The 19,280-nt window shown below is 31.8% G+C and overlaps 1 protein-coding gene across 1 annotated transcript; it reads left to right on the top strand.

Annotated features, from left to right (window-relative positions):
- The first annotated feature begins 4,439 nt into the window (after positions 1–4,439).
- LOC132713201 (uncharacterized protein DDB_G0274171-like) lies at positions 4,440–18,992 on the top strand. Its single transcript, XM_060695688.1, has 16 exons — positions 4,440–4,533; positions 5,192–5,344; positions 5,703–5,786; positions 6,212–6,298; positions 7,143–7,226; positions 8,545–8,631; positions 9,003–9,137; positions 9,441–9,527; positions 10,091–10,177; positions 10,536–10,619; positions 11,687–11,773; positions 12,131–12,265; positions 13,921–14,007; positions 15,284–15,424; positions 15,916–16,056; positions 17,788–18,992. Exons 5-16 carry the CDS (start codon positions 7,154–7,156, stop codon positions 18,699–18,701), a joined length of 2,058 nt encoding a protein of 685 aa, XP_060551671.1. The 5' UTR covers positions 4,440–4,533; positions 5,192–5,344; positions 5,703–5,786; positions 6,212–6,298; positions 7,143–7,153; the 3' UTR covers positions 18,702–18,992.
- The last annotated feature ends 288 nt before the right edge of the window (positions 18,993–19,280 follow it).

The raw sequence follows: 19,280 nt of genomic DNA, 5'->3' as shown, positions 1-19,280 counted from the left end.
ATTTTCTACAAAAGTGTCTTCTTAGAGACGTGAAAAAGTCAGTTCACTAGGACGAACAGCAATTGATCCGCGGAACCGCGGCTTCGCCTCGGACAATTCTTTGTTTATCCTAGCTTTGATAAAAATTATCATACTGTATCCATTACTTACATGCTTTTTTATTCAATGACGCAACTATGTTGACAATTTCTTTCGAATTTTTTTTTACTACATGAATTATATTCCTTTAAATTAATAATAATAATATTTAATAAATAAAAGATATACATGTTCGGAACTTAAGTATTTCTACTGTGTAGCCAACATAGATTATTTAAACAAAATCATTCAAACGCTTGTTGAACTAATGTTTAGCATCTTATAACACAGATCAGCAATTAATCGCTGCAATATTTATTTAAGAATCTTATCAGCAACACGAGCATCTGAAGCAGGACGTAAATGTTTTGAAAAACTCTGATAATGTTTAATTTTAACAACATATATGGACAGCACCATGTTTGTTCTCGAAATAATGAAAATTACCTACTCCGTATTGGACCACATCGCTTTCAAAGTTATGAAAGCTCGCCGATGATTGGCTGTGTGAAAGGTCACCAGAAGTGATTTCGTATTTGGTCACGGTCAGCGTTGATTTTAATCAGATTGACAAAACATTGCGAATGAGAGAACTAGAAAATTTAAAGAAGAGTCTATGAATAATTCGGTTATTTTTTATCATTTACAAACATGGGTTAACAAAGTCTTTCATAAGCTAATCTTTCATTTTTGCCTTATTTGTGTAATAATTAATTATTGTTGTCATTATACTATTGTAATAAAGTAACTTCTTATTGGTAATCATTTTCTTTTAATAAAATATCAGCAAAATAGTTCCATAAATTATATAATGAATATAATCTATTTTTTATTTCATTTACTTTTTTTTAAAATAACAAACAAAATCAATGCTTGTTATATTTCAAATGACACAGAATAAATTTAATGAAACATCCATCGATATATCATACAAGTTCGTATATCCCGCGTAAAAAGTGTATATTCTACAATTCAAATAATCACATGTTCAAGATATATGATACATATTTAGTTTTGGTGAATTACAATAGCCTGAAAATACAGTAAACGTAAGACCAGCAAAATTGACAATATAATCAGATGAAAAGAGATGTATAGACTGAATGACAGAATATTATTCAACATAACAAATAAAATATAGAATGATGTAATATAATAGGTTTTATGTTAAACATATTATCTCATTAATATAACATGCAGCAATTTCTAGTTGATGGCTTAGATCCGCCGATAGGTCACATATATAAGATAAATACACTGCGCTGATTGCCATATTGATGAGTTTTAACTTGGACGATATTAGTTATGTTTGTCAGAAATGTATTAAATTTTTTAGTAGTTACGTGTTTTATTGTGTTAGATTTACTTGGGAATGTACATGGTCAAGACTTACTAACGCCAGTGGATAATGTTGGTACGAACGCAAATATTATTTATACCGTTTTTAAAATAAACCTAATTTGACCTTAAACTCATTCATTTTTACCTGTTATATATGTTTTCATTTTGCGTGTATTTATATGATTATTAATATTCTTATTTTGTCATCATTCTTTAGTTATGAAATGATCATCATAAATGTAGTAACTGGCTTGCTGAAAATACAAAAAAGTCGAAACGCATAAAGAAGTGTGAGTATTTTTGATGATATGTTTGTCATCCTTAATCCTAACATTTCTTTTATTTTTCACTATTACTTGTATACATCAATACCTTAAAGGTTAGTTCAATAGTAATGTTTGTTTTTTATAATCAACATTTCTTATTTCCTTTCCAAGTTGTGTTCCTTTCTGGCTCATGTTAACGCTATTGAAATTGACCAAGATCTGGAAATCAAGGAATAACAGCTTACAAAATTATAGTTTTTTTAAAAAAAAAATAATTTCAAAATTATGTTTATATTATATACACACTTGATCATTGATAGCACGGAAACGGATTTACATCACTTTGCTAGCCTTTGGTCAACATGTCAAACAAATTTAATTATCGGTTACTATGTATAACCAGAGGATATTGAATGAGTGTAAATTCAATACTGAATATTTTGAATGGGGTTGAATAAAGATATACATGTATTATGCGAGCCTCTGGCGAGCATGAAATCAATTTATACATCAAGTTCAATAAATTCAGTATTGAAATTACACGAATATAATATTCTATTTATCACATATCTAAAATGTAGAGTGTTTAAAGTGAAAAGGAATATTTTTTTTCAAATGACGCGCATGTAGTGTAATAATTAGCGTGTCTTTACACGGCACGGGTATTTTTGATATCATTGTCATACATCTCTTAATTATTTTTCATCGAATTAGAATAATAATAATATCTGTCATATGTTGCGGTTCGGGTCAGAATATCCGTCCTGAAGATGCAGGTGACCGGGCTTGTCTGGTTACTGCCAATAGGTGGGTACTTGAGGAACCAATGTGATAGCTAGCATGGTATTCAAGTTAAATGACCCTTTATATAACGTCCATTGAGCAAAAATGATTTAGAAACTTTTTAAAATACCATAAGCGTTTGCTTGTAAAACATCAAAATAACATTGACTAGAAAGCATTTGTTGCATCTTTAATTATTAAAAAAGATGACACGATAGACAAGACATAATAACTTGTACAAAACAGGTTTAATCACAATATTTTATGTCATCATTTAGAGGCATCCACTGATATAAAAATATCTTAAAAAATAAAAGCATGCTGAAATTGAAATTGTAACATTTATTTATCAATGAAACATCATACTTTTGTATGTTTTGAAGATAAAATTAATATGTATTTGAAACATTAACAAACACTATATAAGCAGCGAGATGCTTCCTTAGTAGAGGTCACATGACTGACTTTGTCGATACAGTGCATAAAAATGATAAATGACATTTATAGTTGAAACGTTTAAAAAAAACAAACAAGTTATTTCAATATATTAATAACCAAATCTTATTAAGCCTATTCAAATTAATTCAGCAGGCTAATCATTCATTAATTTAATAATGTATCATGATAAATATATTAAAATGTAAATTTAAGATCATAGTATGCGTTACAAGTAGTGTCCTGGTTTAAACTGTCTGACTGGTTGTCACACACCACTAGGATAGTGGTGCTCTATTTGAATCATGTGCTTAACAGTTTTATAAATAGCGACAATCGAGAACAGTCTTTGAACTGTAAATGAAGCAAAGATAAAAACGTGTACTACATTTTTTACCGTTTGTAATGGTATTATACTATTGTGAAACCCCATAATGGCCAATACATAGAGGATATTACATGAATGTGCCATTCTGATGGTTTGAAGAGATTTGTATTCTCATGCCATACAAGCAATCAGAATAGCACATCATTTCAAATATTTTTCTAGACATAAAGTCCAAATTACAAATCAGCAAAATCATCTCTTAAATCATATGTATCTTTAGTTTATTAAAAAAAATACAGAACGTTTTCTCGTATATTTTATGCTAATTTGGCAACTTTTTGTAGTGATCATTTTACTGTGTGTGGGGAAGCTTTCATCTCATTTACATGACGTATTGCGTTGTCTTTTAACAAGAACAGAATTAGCATAATTATTTGCGTACATACGTACTTTGTATAATTTTACTTGATTAGTTTGTTTTTATACTCATTTGAAAATTAAGTTTGTTACACTTTGACGTCTTCGGTTATCAATTTTCATTAATGTTTGAAGATGTCAAAGCAATAAAAGTTCATCTTGAGATTTTGCATAAACAAAATCAAAACCAGAACAGCAATTTACTTCTAAGAGACATGGTAAGGACAACATCATACATTTGATCAGAATTAAGATGTACATCTAAAAGAAATCTTAAAGATAAAATTTGAAAAATCATCATGCTAACATTTTAAAAATCTTCTAAATAATAGCAAACACAAAATTATCTACAGAAATGTCTGAAAAAGCTATTAATAGTTAAAGCATCTTAGGCGGTATATTCATAAAAACAATTTCCAATTTCTACAAAAGTACATTTTAAAGATAAAACATTAAACGCATCTAAAAAGATTCTATTTCGATCAATGTTTAAATAGTATCTATCATTTCGTTTATTTATTGTTCATATAATGTATGTTTTTAATAAGAATATCATCACGGCTCTTTTACATCCAAAGGAAAGTGGTTTCCGTTGTGTATTATTTTTACTCATCACATCTGTACCTAAACCTTCTCTATTGAGGAAAACAATGACACAAAATGATGTTTTTCATGTTTATCCTTTTTTTCGCGTGACATATTACTTAAATTTGGCGCAACATCCTTTTTATGTGGGATGCTGTAATATTTCAGTTATTCAAAACTGTTCACATATATTTCTTTCACCAGATTGCTCCCTGGTCCTATGTGCTCCGTTACCTCCGTTTCCTCCGTGCCTAAATGGTGTTTATACTCCAGTTGGATCATGTTGTCCAGTTTGCAGAGGAATAATTTCCCTCTTTTATTGTATTTGTGTATTATATCTTTTTACTAATTCACTGTAGCATGATGTTATTTGACAAAAAAAAAAAAAAAAAAACAACAAAAAAAAACAACAACAACAACAAAAAAAAAAAAAAACCAACAAAAAACCTTATGTTCTGTAATATTATAAATGGTTTACAAAATTTAACACCATGCTTATTAATGTGTTTACGTGATATATTGAACTTACCATAGATTCAATTTTAGGAATGTCTGTGGGTCTGGCTACGGCTAAGGGTCGACCTTAACTGTATGCAGGTTGATATCTTATAAAAAAAACTTATATATTGACTTTAATTTTTACATGGCAAATGGGCCTAATTGTAACGATGAACAGCAAGTTATTTAATTGCCCATTAAAAGTAGCTTCACTGTAAATTCGAGTTTCTTTTGTGTCAAAGAAAGTCAAACATGATTGAAATGGAAAGAGGATGTGAATTCCAAAACGTCGTGTCTGTTGGAAACTCTCAATGGCTCGTCACTGACAAAACCGCTCACCCTAACGTTGGGATTTCCAAACCTTTATCTTATCCAATGATATACAGGTATTCTAAATCTCATATAATTTATAATCTTAGTGAAAAAAAACTACACACTTAAAACAATGTGAATCTTTCAGAAAATCCGGTACGATGTCCGCCATTGGAAAATGTTCCTGAAAACATATGTCAACTCATTAGATTTGCGCCATGTAAAAATGACAAGGACTGTGTAGGTGCTCATATATGCTGTTCCAACGGTTGTGGGCTTACATGCCAACAACCAGTTCCAGGTTAGTTCGGTTTCTTGATAAAGTCAATTTTTCTTAATTTTTCTAAACTGAATTTTCTAAATACAAAAGTTTGAAGTACATGTTTCGATAAAAAAAAGATTCCATATAGTACAAAATAGCGATGCAGAGCATGTTTTCAAGGGCTCGTGTCAAAAAGTATTTTTGTAAAAAATTATGTATCCAACTGTCATGTCCAATTAATATTAAACAAGTACGCTGCCATAAAACTAACACGCATATCTGGCGTGTTCAACATTGGTGTGTTAAACATTAAAACTAACACCACGTAGAATATACATGTATCATGATACAAGCTATGGTTCCTTTTGATATTATAATATTCATGATATACCTGTAGATTGTTCAGCAGTATCGTGTTTAAATCCCGATTGTTTAGTGTCTTATGTACCACCCGGTGAATGCTGCCCTGTGTGTGAAACAGGTATATATAGTATCTTTTTATTATCTTTATAGATGATTTGAAATAAAAGCTTATCGCGTTTACTCTAATTGAAGAAGTTGGTCAATTTATACACAGTACTATTTGTTCTTGAAATTGAGATTCTATTTTTTTTAGTTTCGAGAATTGACAACAACCTTAACCGGTGCTACGGGGTGGAGTTATATTTCACATTTTTCATCTCTCATGAACAGACTCAATCAAGCCGTGTTTGCAATTTTCATCTTCTTTACTGTTGTAGTCATTGCTACCCCCACTTTTTCTTTAAAACTATTGTACGTATTTCGGCTTATTAAACATATAAGCAATGTTTCAATACTGTATTGCTTACTACTTTAATCTAAAATATTTATGAATGATAATATCAAATATTTTGAAATATTTTTCGCAATCATTTATTTATTCAGATTGTACAAGAGCTTTATGTCCACCTATAAAGTGCCCATTTGGTTCATACATACCGGAAGGGAGGTGTTGTCCTACATGCAAACCAGGTATTGACAAATTTCAGTAAAATTTCAAAAATATATCATTTTTATTGTAATTGAAATTAATGTGTTGAATTTGTTCATGATTAAGGCTTTTCTGATGGTCAAAATTATTTTAATGCAAAAGCAAATTGGAATAAGCGTAAGTGATGTTTTTTAAATGTTTAATTCAAACTTTTCTGACACCGAATACTTTTCCGACTTTGTGAAAAGTGTGGTTGAAAGGGCAAATGAATTGTCAAAAGTTACTTTTGGGTCTTTGGGGGCGTTTTTCCCCTTTAAAGTTGTAACTGTTTTTTTGCGTAAAATGTTGTTGCACATAAAATATTCTAAATTTGTAACCCTTTGTCCCTGGGGCCCTTTTGTTGGGCCATTTTGGGTAATATTTTTTCCCCTTCTTTTTCAGGTTCCCACTTTGGGTTGATTGTCAACCTGTTGTGTGTCCGCATAGTTCTTTCATACCAGAGGGAAAATGTTGCCCTGATTTCTATGTTTTGTTTCAGTAATTATAGCTCTATTTTCATTAAAAGAATCAAAACAGTAAAGCTTACCGTTTAATTCCCTAAAGGTGGTGTCTCCATTCTGTAATTTTATCATATGTTTCCCCATACCAGGAGTAAACGTATCTTTTTACAGATTCATCTTTCGGTGTTCCATATCAAGAGTGTTCTCGTATACTTTACCAATTTATATTGTTATGCATTCCAATTTAGTAAGCGAATGTTTCCTAGTATTATTGATGATTATACTTTAATATCAAGAGTTTATTGCAGTGTCTCATGTCATTCGTTGCCGGAATGCTATACTATTTCATTTAATCGAAACTGTTTTCGTATATTTCTTTCATTAGATTGTTCCCGTATGCTCTGTGTTTATCCTTCGTGCGAATTTGGTTTTTATACCCCTGTTGGATCATGTTGTCCTGTCTGTAGAGGTATTATTATTTTTCTTAAATTATTAATTTACAGAAGCATTATTTATAATTACAATCTTTAGTTTTCTATTATATTTTCACCATAATTATTATAAACCATGATTTGAAATGTCTTAAAAGAAACTTTTATTAAATAAATTAATATTGCTGCGGAAGGTCTTTGTCTTAAAGTCGGGCAACGTTACAACCAATTATAGCAATAATCAGTGAAAATTCAGTAATTTAACCTTCAAGGTCTGGCTCATACATAAGTTTAGTTTAATTTACATTTAGATTCTTACCTAAAGATGATGTGCCTCAATTTAAAGTTAATCCAATTAAGAATATGAAATTTATAGCCAGAAATAAGAGAAAAAAGAATTTCATTAATTTGACTATGAAAGTCAATGTCTTTTACAGATGAATGTTACATCTATTTTTTAAGTATTTGTTTTTTGGAAGCAAGTCTTGCTTTGTCCAAGCATAAATCAACACCATACATAAATAATTGCATTATGACAATTTAACCAAAATTTAATAATTCGACCTTACGGTCAGGGTTATTGAAAGGTCAAGGTTAGGCCATCTTTTAGAAGGTCTTGTCTGAAAAGTTGTTTTGTCTAAGAATGATCTTCAAGGTAAGCTAATTAATATTAGTAACCAAGTAAGTCATTTATAGAAAAAATAAGTGAAAATTCAATAAGTTAACCTTCATGAACCATAATCATAAGTAAGCCAAACTCAATTTGAGTTGAATGTCCATAAAGGTATTATCCAAATGAATGTCGTATCTAAAATGAAGACAATCCATTCTTAAATAACAAAGTTATAGCTTTTAACAACATAACAAAGAAAACAATTTCAATAATCTTACTTTTAAGGTCAATGACATTTATGAGCGATGGTCCACATCTGTCTGTCTAGTAAACTTAAGGTTTATCCTAAATGATTTTTTGTGATAAAAAATTGAAGACAATCCATTCAGTAATAACGTTAATTTTGATAGCAACTAATAGCGAAAAATCAGCAAACATCAAACAAAATAGAAACATTTGACCTTGAAGGATAATGCCATTTTTAATTATGGTCAAGTTTAGTCTGGGTTATTGTTGTTGCAAAGTGTTGTTATTGCAAACTATGAAGACCAAAGCACACATAAACATAACTTAAAAAATTTGATAAAGGTTAAAGGCTAATGGCAACGCCGCCATGACTGCAGCAATACATCTATTTATTTTATCTATTTATTTTTTTCCGGAAAAACAATCGAGCTTCAAAACATATATTTTTCTGTCTAAAAATTTTCTCATAAACTCTTATAATAACGCTTTTTGTCAAGATTGCAGACAAGTCAAGTGTCCCCCTATTCGATGTCAGCATGGTTCTTACATACCAGACGGAGAATGTTGCTCTGTTTGCAAGCCAGGTAAAAAAGACAAGAAATAAGTGAATATTGAGTTTGAATCTCGTATGACTAAGATAAGAATTTGATAAGAAATACAAATTATTACAAAGTGACAAGTAATTTGGTAAGTTCATGTCTTAAAAGGAGACGCTTTTCGTTTTATAAAAAACATGTTCCAGTCATTCAAAATGAATTGAAATAATTAGCTCTAATACAAGTTTAGTCAATAAACACTTGTCACCTCCCCTTAACAAGTACATTAGATAATGAATCGAACCAGAGACAAAATGCAGACAGAACATTATAATTATAATCATCGACATGTCGTACACACGAATATATGTTAAGTGTAGCTTTTGAAGTGTATATTCTAGTAATATATCATATTTTAGAGAAGCCAGGTGTATGTCAAAAACCCGAAGGTTTCGGCGCATGCGTGGAATTATGTTCGGGTGACCATGATTGTACTGGTGACCAGAAATGTTGCTCCAACGGGTGTGGTCATACATGTCAGGATCCAGGCACTGGTAATATATGTAATTAAAATTCTTAAATTACTACATAAAGTACAATTGGCTATACTGCGGTATTGGTTGTTTAATCTTATATACCATATAAATTATTTATCAAAATAAAATGTATTAAGGTATAAACTGAATCTTGTATAACAAAAGTTACTGCCCGCTGGGGCAACGCTCTTTTTCCTAAAAGCAAAAAATTTTAGCAATTTTTGAATACTGTATTGCTTACTACTTTAAACATAAAACTTTACTGAAGAATGATAATATCAAATATTTTGATATATTTTTCGCAATCATTAATTTATTCAGATTGTACAAGAGCTTTATGTCCACCTATAAAGTGCCCATTTGGTTCATACATACCGGAAGGGAGGTGTTGTCCTACATGTAAACCAGGTATAAACAAATTTCACTAAAATTTCCAAAATATATCATTTTTATGGTAATGAAAATTAATCTGTTGAACTTGTACATGATTAAGGCTAAAATTATTTTAATGCAAAAGCAAATTGGAATGAGCGTAAGTGATATTTTCTAAATGTTTAATTCAAGCTTCTCTGACACCGAATGACTTTGTTGATTTGTGACAAATGTATGAAATTGACAAGTAAATGAATATGTAAAATGTAACTATTGTTTTTGGTGCGTGTTTCCTTTTAACTGAAACTTTTTATTTGCACCAAATGTTGTTGCACATGAATATTCATAAATTTGCAAGCGTGTACCTCGTACTTTGCTTGCCAGTTTGTTCCAACATACTTTAAAACAACTCTTTCCTGCTTAGAAAAAAAGGTCAATGAAAACACAACCTTTCTCTTCTCGGCTTCTGTTGCTTTTGTTTCTTTTTAAGTCTTCTGTTCCTTTATATAGCTATATAGTTTATCATAAAACATTATTACTTGAATAAATGTAACGACTTTTTCTGATAACAAGTAAATAAATCATGCCTCCGATTTCAGATTGCACATTGGTTGATTGTCAGCCTATTGAGTGTCCGCATGGTTCGTTCATACCAGAGGGAGAATGTTGCCCTGATTGTAAGCCAGGTGTGTCTATGTTTTGTTTTAGTTATTATAGCTGTATGTTCATTAAAAAATCAAACTGTCAAGCTTACAGTTTAATTCACTAAAGGTGGCTTCCCCTTTCTGTAGTTTTATCAATATATAATTACCCATACAAGAAGAAATCGTATCTTATTACAAAATTCATATTTCGGTGTTTCATATAAAGAGTGTTCTCGTATACTTACCAATTTATTTTGTTATGCGCTCCAATTTAATAATATCAAAAATTTATTTCAGGGTCACATATGATCCGTTACCCTTTCCCCTCAAAATCTTAGTAATGTCGGTATGCTGTACTATTTCATTTAATCGAAATTGTTTAGTATATTTCTTTCATCAGATTGTTCCCGGGTACGATGTGCTTTTCCTTCTTGCGTAAATGGTTTTTATACCCCTGCTGGATCATGTTGTCCAGTCTGTAGAGGTATTATTTTACTTATATTAAAAATTTACTGTCGCATTAATAACTATTACAACCTTCAGTTTTTCTGTAATATTTTCACAACATTATAAACCATGATTTGAAATGTCTTAAAGGAAACTTTTTATGTGTTAAAGTAATATTGCTGCGAAAGGTCTATGTCTTAAAATCGGGCAACGTTACAGCCAATTATAGCAAAAAATTCAGAAATTTAAACTTCATGGTCAGGCTCATACATGAGTTGAATTTTATCTACATTCAATTCTTACCCTAAAGATGTTGTGCCTAAATTTTAAAGCCAGAAATAAGGGGAAAAATCATAAATTTGACCATGAAGGCCATAATTCAATAATTCAAGGTAATCTAATTAATATTGTTAATTATTTCTAATATAATAACCAAGTTTTAGAGAAAAAAAATCAGTTAAAAAATTAAATAATTTAACCTTCATGAACCATCATCATATCTGAGCCAAGGTCAATTTGAGTTGAATATCCATGAAGGTCTTATCCCAAAGAATGTCGTATCTAAATATGAAGACAATCTTTACTTTTATAACAAAGTTATAGCCATTTACAACATAAAAAGGAAGAAAATTTTAATAATCTAACTTTCAAGGTCAATTTCATTTATGAGTGAAGGTCAAAATCTGTCTAGTAAACTTAAGGTTTATCCTAAATGATTGTTGTGTAAAAGTTTGAAGACAATTCATTCAGTAATAACATTTGATAGCCGCTAATAGCTAAAATCAGCAAACATCAAACAAAATTTAGACATTTTGACTTTGATAAGGATAAGGTCATTTTAAAATAAAGGTCAATTTTAGTTTGGATTACTGTTGTTGACAAGGGTTGTTATGGCCAACTATAAAGACAATACACCATTAACTTAAAAAATATGTTCAAGGGTAAAGGCTAATCGCAACGCCGCCATGTCGGCAACAATACCTCTATTTATATTTCCTTTTTTTCGAAAAAAAAAATTGATCTTAAAATCATATATTTTTTCTCTAATGATCTTCAACCAATCTTTTATAATAACTCTTATGATAATATAATTTCTTTTTAAAGATTGCAGACAAGTTAAGTGTCCCCCTATTCGATGTCGACATGGTGCTTACATACCAGATGGAAAATGTTGCTATGTTTGTAAGCCAGGTAAGACAAACAAGAAATAAATTAATTTAGAGTCTACATTCAGATTGAATCTCGTATGACTAAGCTAAGAATATGATAAGTAATACAAATTTATACAAAGTGACAAGTTATTTCATAAGTTCATGTCTGAAAAGAAAACATTTTTCTTTTTATAAAAAAAAGTGATGAAGGCATTCAAAATGAAATGAAACAATTATTACAAGTTCAGTCTGAAATACTTGTAAACTTCCCATAAAAGTACGTAAGGAAATGAATCGAACCAGTAGAATATTATAATTATAATCACCTACATGTCGTACACACGAATACATGTTTTGTGTAGCTTTTTGTCTTATGTAGTAATATATTATCTTTAAGAGAAGCCAGGTGTATGTCAAAAACCCGAAGGTTTCGGCGCATGCGTGGAATTATGTTCGGATGACCATGATTGTACTGGTGACCAGAAGTGTTGCTCTAACGGGTGTGGTCATACATGTCAGGATCCAGGCACTGGTAATATATGTAATTAAAATTCTTAAATTACTACATGAAGTACAATTGGCTATACTGTGGTACAGGTTATTGGATCTTAAATGCTTCTTTATACCATATAAATTATTTATCAAAATAAAATGTATTATGGTATAATATAATAAAAGTCACTGCTTTGATGGGGCAACGCTCTTTCTTCTAAAAGCAAACAAATAAACAGAACAAATCTTTAAAACAGCAACAAAATTACTATTATATGTCCCTTTAGTCACACTTGTTGTTTTGTCTAAGAATGAATCATTTCAATTATTAAATGACAATATTAAAAAAATCAATCATCTGACCTTGACGGTCAAGGTATCTAAATTGTTCAACATGTCCGTTTGGTCACAAGTGCTGTTTTGTCCACGTATGAATCAGATCTATACATGAATAAGAAATTTATGACAACTTAACCAAAATTCAATAATTTAACCTTGACTGTCAGGGATAAGTAAAGATAAAGGTAAATGTCTGTTCAATCTTTAAGAAGGTGTTGTCCAAAAAGTAATTTTTGTCCAAGTATGAAGATTATCTATTCATTAATTACCAAGTCACAGCCAGTTATAGCAATAATCAGTGAAAATTCAGTAATTTTGCCTTCATACATGAGTCAATGTCAATTTGAGTTTGATACACATTATATCCTAATCTAAAGATGTTGTGCCTTTTGAAGTTAATCCATTTATAAATTACAAAGTTATAGCCAGAACTAAGGAAAAAAGAATTTCATTAATTTGACCATGAAGGTAAATATCATTTACAGATGAGTGTCACATCTGAATTGTTCAGTATATTTGTTTTGAAGCAAGTCTTGCTTTATCCAAGCAAAAATCAATTCCGTACTTAAACAAATTCAATAATTTAACCTGACGGTCAAGGTCATTTAAAGTTCAAGGTCAATGTCATATAAGCCTTTTAGCAGGTCTTGTCTGTTAAAGTATGAAGATAATCCAATAAATAATAATTATTATAATCATAGTATGTCAATTATAAAAAGATCAGAGGATAATTCAATAATTTATCCTTAAAGGTCAAAGCTCAACCAAGCTCAATTTGAGTTGAATAATAATAACATGAAGGACTTATCGAAAAGAATGTTGTATCTAAATATGAAGACAATCCGTTAATAACAAAGTTATAGAGAGATACAGTAAGAAAGGAGAACATTTCAATAATTTGACTTTTATGGTCAATAGCATTAATGAGTAAAGGCAAAAAATATCAAGTAAACTTTGAGGCTTTTCCTTAATGATTGTTGTGTTAAAGCTTTGGGACAATCCATTCAGGAATTACATGTTATAACCACAAATAGCAAAAATCAGCAAACATCAAAACACAATTTAGACATTTGACCTTAAAAGCCGAGGTATTTTTTAATTAAGGTCAAGTTCAGTCTGGGTTGTTGTTGTTGTTGCCAAGTGTTGTTATGGCAAACTATGAAGACAATAACAAAGAACTTAAAAAATATGATCAAGGTTAAAGGCTAATGATAACGCCACCATGACTGTAACAATACTTCTATTTTATTTTGTCATCGGAAAAATTTCGAGCTTAAAATCATATATTTTTCTGTCTAAAGATCTTTTGCCTTACTCTTATAATAACTTTTATAATAATATTATTTCTTTGTCAAGATTGCCGACAAGTTGATTGTCCCCCTATTCGATGTCAGCATGGTTCTTACATACCAGATGGAGAATGTTGCTCTGTTTGTAAGCCAGGTAATGCTATTTTACAACCTTATGTTGGTATAATTGAAAGACTCTTTGTTTTACATGGTCTATTAAGAAGCGTCTTATAAGAACTTATAGGACGAACAAGAAATAAGTGAATTTAGAGTCTTCTTTCAGATTGAATTTCGTATAACTAAGATAAGAATATGGTAAGTAATACAAATTAATACAAAGTGACAACTTGTTTGTTAAGTTCAAGTCTGTCTAGATGTCGTTTTTCTTTTTCCTTTCTTTTTTTTTCTTTTTATAAAAAAAACGCTAACTTTTTCTGTAGGTGCTTATCTTCTCCATTTAAACTTCTCGTGACACCTTTTTATGCTCCCCGAAACGTGCCTGATTTTGGAGTTATTGCCCTTTGTTCATTTTAAAACTTCGAACTATTTCCGGGACATAACTCTGAAACTATAAGAGATGTCAACATAAAACTTTGTAGGTAGATAGATCTCATTGAGAAAAAAATGCAGTGCAACTAAACCATAACTCTGATTTGCCTAGTTTTGGAGTTATTGCCCTTTGTCCAATTTTGTACACTTTGAACTTTGTCCAGGACATAGTTTTAAAAGTATATTAGAAATGAATAAGATACTTTGTAGGTAGATAGATCTCATTGAGAAAAAAATGCAGTGCAACTAAACCATAACTCTGATTTGCCTAGTTTTGGAGTTATTGCCCTTTGTCCATTTTTACACTTTGAACTTTGTCCAGGACATAGTTTTAAAAGTATACTAGAAATGAATAAGATACTTTGTAGGTAGGTAGATCTCATTGGGAAAATGTATAGTGCACCATAACTCTGCCTTGCCAATTTTTGGAGTTATTGCCTTTTTTTCATATTTAAATTTTGAATTTTGTCCAGGACATAACTCTGATACTATAAGAGATATAAACAAGAAACTTTGAAGGTTGGTATATCACAATGGATAGATGGGTAGTGCAAAGAACTGTAACCCTGTCTTGCCTAAGTTTGGAATTGTTTGCACTTTGAACTTTTTCCGGGACATAACTCTGAAACTAGGTATACTTTTCTGTGTCCAAAACCTATTTTGGGAGAATCACCCGGTTCAACCGGTTCTTGTTTGAAACATTGGCATATGTTAAATACATATGGCCATATGCACTTCTTCATTTCATTTCATTCTTTTCACTTTTTCTGCATAACTATACATTTTAGTGCTACGAGATATTAATCTTGGTTATGGCTATAATAATTTTATTGCAAAAGGAGAAACTGTTTGATAAAAAATTATAATGTTTCTTTGAAAAGAAAAACCCGGAGAATGCCCTAATGTCGACGGAATGATTGGTATATGCGTGTCACTTTGTTCGGGTGACCACACCTGTCCTGGAGACGCAAAATGCTGTTCTAATGGATGTGGTCATACGTGCTCAGGCGGCCCTGTTTCAGGTGATAAAGCTCTACTGACAAGTTTCTCTAGCGTCTTTGCCTAGCTACTTAATAGTCACTAACTAAATGAATAAATTTAGGCTCGGTCTCAAATTTTGGTTCATATTTCCTATTTTGTTTTCATATTATATAACTTTCGAGACTAGATGAAAATCGGGTTCATCTACAAGATTTTGTACTTTATGTCTTTTTATAGCTTATTTGTAGTTAATAAGTTTAAAAAATATATTTTAGCTTATATTATATTGAGATCTCGTGGCTAATTTGAAACACTTGCAAGTCCGCTTCCTGGAACTAACTCGTACTGATTCATATGATAAACTATCACCTAAGTAGGGCTCGAACCGATAAAACCTGATTTTAGAGTCAAATCTCTTAACCACAAGGCCACACCTATCTTTCAGTGTCTTCATAGCTTCTATACAGTAGTTAGTTTCCTTGTTACTTTTATCGTATTGAGCACGCTATAAAATGATTTTTTTTTCAAATAGAAATATGTCCAAATGGACAGAATGGTACGTGTGGATCAATCGCAGGGAACACATGTCCTGATACTACAGAGTGCTTGTTCAAGGGAAGTTTCCCCGATGCACAAGGGAAATGTTGTATCAAAGAACCCAAACCTTTATCAGGTAAGAAATTTATTAATAAACAGAATTTTCGAACAAATATTCTTTATATATCATATTTTAATACACAAAAGCAGTTACAATGTACAGTGTGTACTCTAACTCTGTATTATCGACGCAACTCTATTACTCACAATATTTTATCATGTGTGTTAATGCATACGTTGAAGTTAAAAATCTTTGACCTCATTCAAAAAAAAAAAATGTAATGATTAGTTGAATATGTTTCGCATCACGTAAACAATATATTGATTATTAAAAACCATTGATGAAATTCAATGCAGACAAATAGAAAACGTTAAGAACGTCGATTATACAGAGTCCCATGCTACTTTACTTTGATAACTTTGTAGAAACAGTCACGCAGTTACCGTCATTTTTAGAAAGTAAACTAGTAAAAGTTATCATATTTTCTTACAGTGTTGCAAATTGGTTTAAATGTGACAGAACACTGTGATATGGTGGCTTATTTGTGCCATTCGTGTTTTCGCCCCGCAACCCCAACAAGCGAAAAGTCGAAAATTAACAAGTTAAAATATCGTGGCGCGCAGCGAAAAAAACCCTAATTAGCGAGGGCGCGGGGCGAAGTTTAACAAATAAAACTTCGCCCCGCGGGGCCGCGGAGCGAGATTTTAAACGGGACGAAAACACGCTAATTAGCGGGGTCGCGGGGCGAAGTTTAATAAATAAAACCTCGCCGTGCGCCCTAATTAGCGTGTTTTCGCCCCACGACCCCGCCAAGCGGAAAGTCGATAATTAATATGTTACAATGGCGTGGGCGCCGAGCGAAAACACGCTTATAAGCAAGGGCGATAATTAACGTGTTTTCGCTCCGCGCTCCCGCCGTTTTATTTCTTAAATCTCGCCCCGCCCCCCGCGCGGCGAGGTTTTATTTATTAAACTTCGCCTCACGCCCTCGCTAAAAAGCGTGTTTTCGCTGCGCGCCCCCGCCATTTTAACTTGTTAATTTTCGACTTTTCGCTTGGCGGGGTCGCGGGCGCGAAAACACGAATGGCACAAATCAGCCACCATACTGTGACCAACGTTTTAATCAAAATTAACACGATGTTTGATGTAGTTCCTTGAAACGGCTTCCAGAATAAAGGCGTTCTCTTAAAATTACTTTGCATGATATATTTCAATAAATTCCTTGTTTTAATCTTGTTATTTAAACGCGTGTTTTGTCTTTTTATTGACATTCTCATAATAACAATTTAATACGGTATGCTTAAAGTTAATGTATCTTACAGTAGTTTGAGATATTCTTTGATTGAAGCTGCCTGGACTGGTTGGCATTATCGTTAGCGCTCATAATGAAAAAGTGAAAATAACACTGGTCTCATAATTCTTAAAAGACATCTTTTATAACACATAACGTATTCTGGTCACGAATCCAGTATGCTGCATACATTACAAAATAAAATAAAATTCCCGACATTGGTGGATTTTTGTATCTGTACGGGATAGTCATCAATTAAATTGTTTCAATACTTGAACAAATCGCAGTTAAACCTTGCAAAATACAAGTTTTTTTGAGGTTAAATGCACAAAGTACCGATACAATGTACAGTTTAACAAACTCTGTTCCAAATTAAAATTTACATCCAGCAAACAAATTAAACAATTTGTAAAAATTGGTATTGGAAATAAATTTTCATTCCAACTTATTAATAAGATATTTCCGAGAAATCATGTTCAAACTGTTGATTTTGTCCTTATTTCCTATGTTTCCAGTATGCAGAGAACCCTTAAAGATAGGCCCATGCAGAGCTGCAATTCCTAGATATTTCTACAATTTAACTTCGTGTAAATGCGAATTGTTCTCCTGGGGAGGTTGCCGACCCAATGGGAACAATTTCTTTGACCTTGAATATTGTCAAGCTTCCTGCGAGAAACCTTTGCAGTCTAATCCAATTTGTGAGAAAATAGAGACTGATATATGCGATTTACCGATCAAACCTGATGGTGGAGGTCCAATAGTATGTCTTGCGTACATACCTAGCTACGGGTTCAATACCAAAACATGCCGTTGTGAAAAATTCATGTACAGTGGCTGTGGAGGAAATGCTAACCGGTTTGAAACGCTTGCGCAATGTGAACAGCAATGTGGAAATCATCAGTGTGAATCACCAGTGTCTTGCAAGCAACCAGCTGACGAAGGAAGTTGCGATGATAAAATAGATAGGTATTTCTTTAACAAACAGACATGCGACTGCGAGAAATTTATTTGGACTGGATGTGGTGGAAATAGCAACAACTTCAAAACTCTTCAAGAGTGTAAGAGCTCTTGCCGAACAGAACCATGTGTGAATCCAACACCAAACTGTCTATTACCAAAAGAGGTTGGTCCTTGTGACGCGGTAGTAAAAAGGTACTACTACAATCCTTTAAATGATAAATGCGAAAAGTTCATATGGGGAGGTTGTCAACCGAATGGAAATAATTTTGAAAGTAAACAGATTTGTAATAAAGCTTGTAAGAAAGCCGTGTGCTCACTTCCGGCAGCTGTCGGGCGGTGTAGAGCACGTATTGAGAGGTATTTCTATAACTTCGAAACAAAGGAATGCGAAGTGTTCTATTGGGGAGGGTGTGGTTCGAACGGAAATAATTTTAAATCAGCAAAAGCGTGCGAAAAAGTGTGTGCCTAAATAAATAATGGCGTATATCAATCTACTGAATGGAATCAACAGTAAAAATATAACATCAGACAGACTACACATTCAATTAATATCTAAAATCATTGTATTATTATAACAAAGAAAAACTGTAAATTTCATTGATTAGAAAAATGAGTATTTCGATTCAATGCCCAATTATAAATTGATGTGAATATCATCTTTATGAGAAATATCGAAAGAAATGACTGATTTGAATAACATGCGTTTTAATCAACATTTGGATAATAAAGTAAGTAACACTCAGTCATGTGTTGGTTTTGTTAAAAACACAGTATATGTGTATACTGTGTTTGGTTGGTTATAACGCCGATTTGAATACAAATTAGCAATATATTAATTTTGAGGCCGCCAGCTATCATCAATATCTCTGCAAATAACTGATAAGTAATCGTAATTAATCAGCAGTTAATAGACTAGAGATAAATTGATGCGGAGGAAATTCGCATCGCTTGTATTTCAATCTAGCGTTTCCTCGATTACATGTCCGAGGCTCTTTCTAATGAGTTTAGCGGACAGAGTAATAAAGTAAAGATTTTTCCCGCCGGTCTG

This window comes from Ruditapes philippinarum, unplaced genomic scaffold (assembly GCF_026571515.1).
Source record: "Ruditapes philippinarum isolate M1 unplaced genomic scaffold, ASM2657151v2 ctg7159_1_1_1_1, whole genome shotgun sequence".
NCBI lineage: Eukaryota > Metazoa > Mollusca > Bivalvia > Venerida > Veneridae > Ruditapes > Ruditapes philippinarum.
The sequence above is the reverse complement of the archived record's forward strand: the minus strand, read 5'-3'. Positions and strand labels throughout refer to the sequence as shown.